The sequence below is a fragment of the Rhincodon typus genome, chromosome 27 (genome assembly GCF_021869965.1).
Source record: "Rhincodon typus isolate 14 chromosome 27, sRhiTyp1.1, whole genome shotgun sequence".
In the NCBI taxonomy this organism is placed as follows: domain Eukaryota; kingdom Metazoa; phylum Chordata; class Chondrichthyes; order Orectolobiformes; family Rhincodontidae; genus Rhincodon; species Rhincodon typus.
The window spans coordinates 1-5,965 of NC_063358.1; the positions used below are offsets into that span (position 1 = coordinate 1).

Genomic DNA, 5,965 nt, shown 5'->3' on the forward strand with positions numbered 1-5,965 from the left:
AGCCATAGTAAATGTGGGGTTACAGGGATAGGGTAGGGTACTGGGTGAGACGATCTTTGGAGGGTCAGTGCAGATTTGATGAATCGAACAGCCTCTTTCTGCACTGGAGGGATTCTAGGTTTGGAAGTATGTAATTTATATGGATTTCAACAAGATTCCATACGGTAGATTGTTAAAGAAGGCAAAAGCTCATAGGATGCAACTCGGCCAATTGAATCCAAAATTGGCTTAGTGACAGGAGACAGAGGGTGGTAGGAGAAGGCTGTTTGTGTGACTGGAGCCCAATGTGCAGTGGCATACCACAATGGTCCGTATTGGGTCCTTTATTGTTTGCGACATTCGTAGATGACGTCGATGAGAATGCTAGTGGGGGTTGGGGGTCAGGGTGGAGGGGGCAAGATGTTAAATAAGTTTGTGGATGACACAAACATTGGCCATGTAGTTCACAGTAAGGAGGAAGGTGTAAGGATACAGGAGGATATACATTTAACCCTAAGAAGTGTGAGGTGATGCACTTTGGAAGACGGAACAATACAAAGGGGCACTCAATGGATGGCAGGAAACTAGGAAGCTCAGAGGAATAGAGGGATCTTGGGGTACTTGTCGACAGATCCTTGAAGGCAGCAGAACAGGTTAATAGCAGACGGGACGCTTGCCTTTATCAGCTGTGTCATAGATTATAAGAGCAGGGAGGTCACACAATCATTCAGTCCATCAAGCCCATACTGACCATCCAAACAGTATCCCACCAGACCCACCCTATCCCTGTATCCCTAACTTTCCCATGACTAACCCACCTAGTCTGCATATCCCTAGAAACTATGGGCAATCCACCTGACCTGCACATCTTTGGACTGTTGGGAGGAAACCCATGCAGACGTGGGGCGAATGTGCAAACTCCACACAGACAGTTGCCTGAGGCTGGAATTAAACCCAGTTCCCTGGCTCTGTGAGGCAGCAGTGCTAATCACTGAGCCACTGTACCGCCCCACGGTCACGTTGGAGCTGTAGAGAAGTTTGACTAGACCAGCTGGAGTACTGTGTTTTCTTTGGAACGGAGATGTTTGAGGGGCAGACCCGATAGAGGTGTATAAGATTATGATGGGACATACGGGGTGAATAGAAAGGAACAGTTCCTCACAGTAAAAGAATCAAAAACAAGGGACCATAATTTTAAAGCGAAAGACAGGAGGTTTAACGGGGATTTGAGAAAACAAACCTCTTCATCGAGAGGGTGGTGGGGTTCTAGACTGCACAGCCTGTGAGGGTAGTTGAAGTAGGAAACCTCACAACCTCTAAAAAGTAATTGGATGGGCACTTGAAGTGTCATAACATTCAAGGGTAGGGGCCCAGTGCCGGCAAGTGAGAACAGTACTGCATATTTTTGGGTGGTACAGGCTCAACGGGCTGAAGGCTTCTTCTGTACTGTATGATTTTACAATTCTACGATCAAGAATACAATATTGACCAGGAATATCTTAAGAAACAGAAGCCCATATAATCAGCAAGTCTTAGTGGATGACAAGTTAACAAAAGATGCCAAACAGTAAAAATTACAAAGCTGGAGAAAATGTGGGGTGCACACAGATGCCAGATAGGGGACAGCTAGCCCTATGGATATGCCAAGGTTAATATGGTTAAATAAAATGAGACTAGAGGCACAAGATTTTGAAGAACAACCAGGGAAACAAAATATAAAGGTAGATTTACACTAAGCTGAAAGGCATTTTTGAAGATTTTCTTGGCTTTGTTAACAATAAATATCTGGGAATGTAGATCAATTGATACTTCAAACTTTTTGGGGACATACTGGAATTTAAATAGACGTGTATATAGTCTCAACAATGCTTCTAGAGTTTGATGCCTCATAGTAACTTCTGTCTTGTCAAAATTGGGTTGGGTCTACTTGAAACTAGACTCTAACATCTTAGGAGTTGAGTATAATAATGAAAAATTATTAGGTGAACAAACCAGTGAAAATAAAATTAAAAATGGAACATTCTGTTTTCAAGTATCTATTATTAGACTAATTCCTGGAATAAAGGGGTTGATTTATCAACAGGTTACCCCTTTATTCTTCAGAGTTTAGAAGAATGAGGGGTGATCTTATTGAAACATACAAAATTCTAATTTTTATAGGTTAGCTGTTGAGAAGATGTTTCCACTACTGGCGAATCTCGAACTAGACGTCATAGTTATAGAGTAAGGGGGTACTCATTTAAAACTGAGATGCAAAGGAATTTCTTCACTCAGAGTGGTGAATGTTGGGAATTGCCTAACCCAGAGAGTTGTGGAGGATAAATCACAAGTATTTTAAGAGGGAGCAGATCTTACTTCTTGTGCACGCTCTGTTGACATTTTGTGCTTAGTTTTGTTCATTTTTAGTTATTATATATATTAATTTATTTTAGAAAAGGGTATCTGTTATCATCTTGTAGGGTTTGACAGTGATACCAGAGAACAAATGGAACTAAGGAATAGCTGATGGTTATAGGTTAATTATAGGATAATTGGGTGAGAACTGGGTGTATATATAGGGGCATTAGGTAATCAGTATGTTTGAGTCTTGTGATGACAGAGCTGAAACAAAGTACTGCCAAAGGACTGTGTAAACGAGGGGATGCAATTGTTTTATCACTGAACTGTTAATCCAGAGACCCAGGAAATGTTCTAGGGATGTGGGTTAAAATCCTGCCATGACAGATGGTGGAATTTGGATTCAATAAATATCTGGAATTAACAGTCTAACAATGATCATGAATCTATTGCCGATTGTTGGCAAAACCCATCGGGGTTCACTAACGTCCTTAGGGAAGGAAACTGCCATCCGTACCTGGTCTGGCCTATATGTGACTCCAGACCCACAGCGATGTGGTTGACTCATTACCGCCCTCTGGGCAATTTTTTTTTTCTTCATTCATTCATGGGACGAGGGTGTCGCTGGCTAGGCAGCATTTATTGCCCATCCCTAATTGCCCACAGGGAGTTAAGAGTTAAAAAAGAAATCTGACATTATAACCTCCAGTATTTATTATTATTAACGAAGTCAAAATCCTTCCAGTTTTCTTGAAACACATACTTTTCTGTTTCTATTTCATACACTAGATTTCAAAGAGATACATATTTAAAGGTAATAATTTGTTTTATCTTTTCGTTAAAATGAATTTTCATACTGACTTGGAAAACTCCTACGGTCTATCATGCTAAATAAGGTGAAGATTGGAGTCCATTGCCATAAGAAGTACACAATGACAAAATAGTCTTGATCATCTGATCAAAGAATTTGTAACATTTACTACAAAAAGTATGCCATGACTAATGTTCCTTCAAAGAAACTTCCTAGTACCAAAAAGGAAAAACAATCAAGATATAGTACAGACATCTAAAAATGCTACTTACGGATGCTGAAGTACATTAGAACAGAGCGCAGGATCTACTTTTTGCCAGCTACCCAGATGTGCTGCTGCCTTATGAAGCAGGTCACAATAACGTGGTGGCAATAGGTGCCTCGTTAACAGTACACAAGTACTGACCCAAACCAAGATAAAAAGCTCACACGACCACCTCTTATCGTAATATTGTGTACTCTGTTAAAGACACAAAAATCTAGAAGTTATAAGAGATTCTTCTGGTATAAAAAATTACTGTACTGGGTTATATACGATTATTTTTTGAATGAGGAATAAAGCTGGACTTCAGAAACATTTATATAATTAAGGCCATAACCCAGAAATTGATTTACAGAGAGACTATATTAAGGAAAGAAAGGTGTTCAGTCTTTGAAACACAGGCAATGTGGTTGGTAAGTTGCAGGCAACTCTGTCCTCTTGCATGTCAGCTGTGGGTCAGTTAGCACTCACATTCCTGAGTCACAAAGCTTAGGGTTCAAATACCACTCCAGAGCTTTAGCATAGAAATCAAAGCTCATTTCTAGTGCTGCATTGCTGAAGGTGCACTTCTTGGATGAGCTGTTCAACTGAGGCCCATCTGTCTGCTCTGGTGAATTAAAAAGGTCCCATAGAACTTGTTATGATTTTTGTAAAAAAATAATAAATTAAAAGCATGAAGCTTACCAAATAACGCAATGGAAAAGAATTGAATGACAAGGTTTCACTTTTTAAAATAAGTATCACTTTAACAATCAAACCAAAATCAATCTAAATTACATATTAATTAACAGGCATATTGTATTCAGTGAAAACCGTAAATTACACTATAGCTGATACAAAGATAAATCCCAGATTTACTGGCAGTCCCTTTAGCACATATGCCATAAGACATAGGAGCAGAAGTGGGCCATTCCGCTCACTGAGTTGTCTTTTCTATTTTACGGATTAAAAATTCTTTACCACGGAGGACTGCAGAGGCTGGGTTGCGAATTATATTCAGGGCTGGGATAGCCATATTTTTAATCGGCAAGGGAATGAAGACTTACAGAGAAACATCAGGAAAGTGGAGTTGATGACTGTCAGATCAGCCATGACATCATTGAATAGCGGTGTAGACTTGAATGACCAGATGGCCTACTTCTGCTCCTACATCTTATGGTCTTATGGGTTATTTCTGGCAGTGGGAGAGATCTACCATATTGGATAACTAACACCTGCCTCAAATTGGGTAGTTCTCCGTTAAATAACTGTGTCCTGCCACAGCCTGCTTGTTCAATGGGTACTTGGAACTTAGAATCATTTCTCGACAGGTGTCGCTAATGTATGTGTCAGGTAAGACAATCTTAACAATGAAGATACCAATCTTCTGTTGCAAACTTTAAGCCAAGGACCATGCATTCAAGATTTATTGTTCACCTTCTGCAGGCTAATGATGCATGAAAGACAGCTGAGAGTGACAAAGAACTTTTAAGACTCAATGTAGCCATTGCTGTGCTGCAGGGAAAAAAAAACTAGGTTTGCTCAAAGTGGATCCCTTAAGAAGAAACACAAAGTTCTTCTGGCAGGATAATGCCTAAAAGGTATTATGTTAGCACGAAACAGCTTTGGCAGCCAAACTCTCCATTCATAACGATTGAATCCTTCACAAGATGCTCAGAGAGATTTGTTATTGTTTGTCTGTCTGTCAACAAGCATAAGTCAGTTCACCTCACATTCAACTTCACCGCAAACATCAAAAATCAATTCTGAGGTACTTGATACTGCCTTCAGCAAAATTTACAGTGCTGAGGGACCACCCTCTTCTGCATTTCAAAACAAATACAAGCAGTGACTACACATCTTGACCTGGCATTGAGCACCAGACAGTTGGTAAAGTGAACAAAATGGGAAGAGTTTGCTGAACATATGCTGTTCACAGGAGAAGGTGAGTCCATAAACATCCACATCCTTAATGACGGGCAGCCAAGCACATCACTGCAAAAAATAAGACTGAAGCATTTGCAACAATCTTCAGCCAGAAGTGATGAGTAGATTATCCATCTCTGCATTGTCCAGAGGTCACCAGCATTACACAGTCAGCCAATTTGGTTAATTCCACGTGATATCAAGACATTTGGAGGCACTGGATGACACAAAAGCTATGGGCCCTGGCAACATTCCAGCAATAGTATTGAAGACATGCTCCAGAACTTGTCACACGTATTCCAGTTCTGCTCCAGTATTGGCATCTACCTGACATTATGGAAAATCTCCCAGTTATGTCCAGTACACAAAAGGACAAATCTAACCTGGCCAATTACCACCCTATCAGTCTACTCTCAATCATCAGTAAAGTGATGGAAGGTGCCATCAACAGAGCTATCAAACAGCACTTATTTAGCACCAAACTGCTCAATAATGATCAAGTTGGGCTCCACCAGGGTGATCCAGCTTCTAACCTCATTACAGCCTTAGTTCAAACATGGACAAAAGAGCTAAATTCCATGGGTGAGGTGAGAGTTACTGCACTTGATAGCAATGCTGATATCAACGCCCAGCCCTGAGCCGGACACCGACACGACGCCCAGCCCTGAGCC

The 5,965-nt window shown here is 40.7% G+C and overlaps 1 protein-coding gene across 1 annotated transcript in view; it reads right to left on the minus strand.

Annotated features, from left to right (window-relative positions):
• Positions 1-3,395: 3,395 nt before the first annotated feature.
• LOC109915461 (transmembrane protein 39B-like) overlaps positions 3,396-5,965 on the minus strand; it is a 16,542-nt gene continuing 13,972 nt past the window's right edge. The window contains exon 4 of the mRNA XM_048613285.1: positions 3,396-3,587. Within this exon, the coding sequence (XP_048469242.1) occupies positions 3,396-3,587 (192 nt within the window). The remainder of the gene's footprint in view (positions 3,588-5,965) is intronic.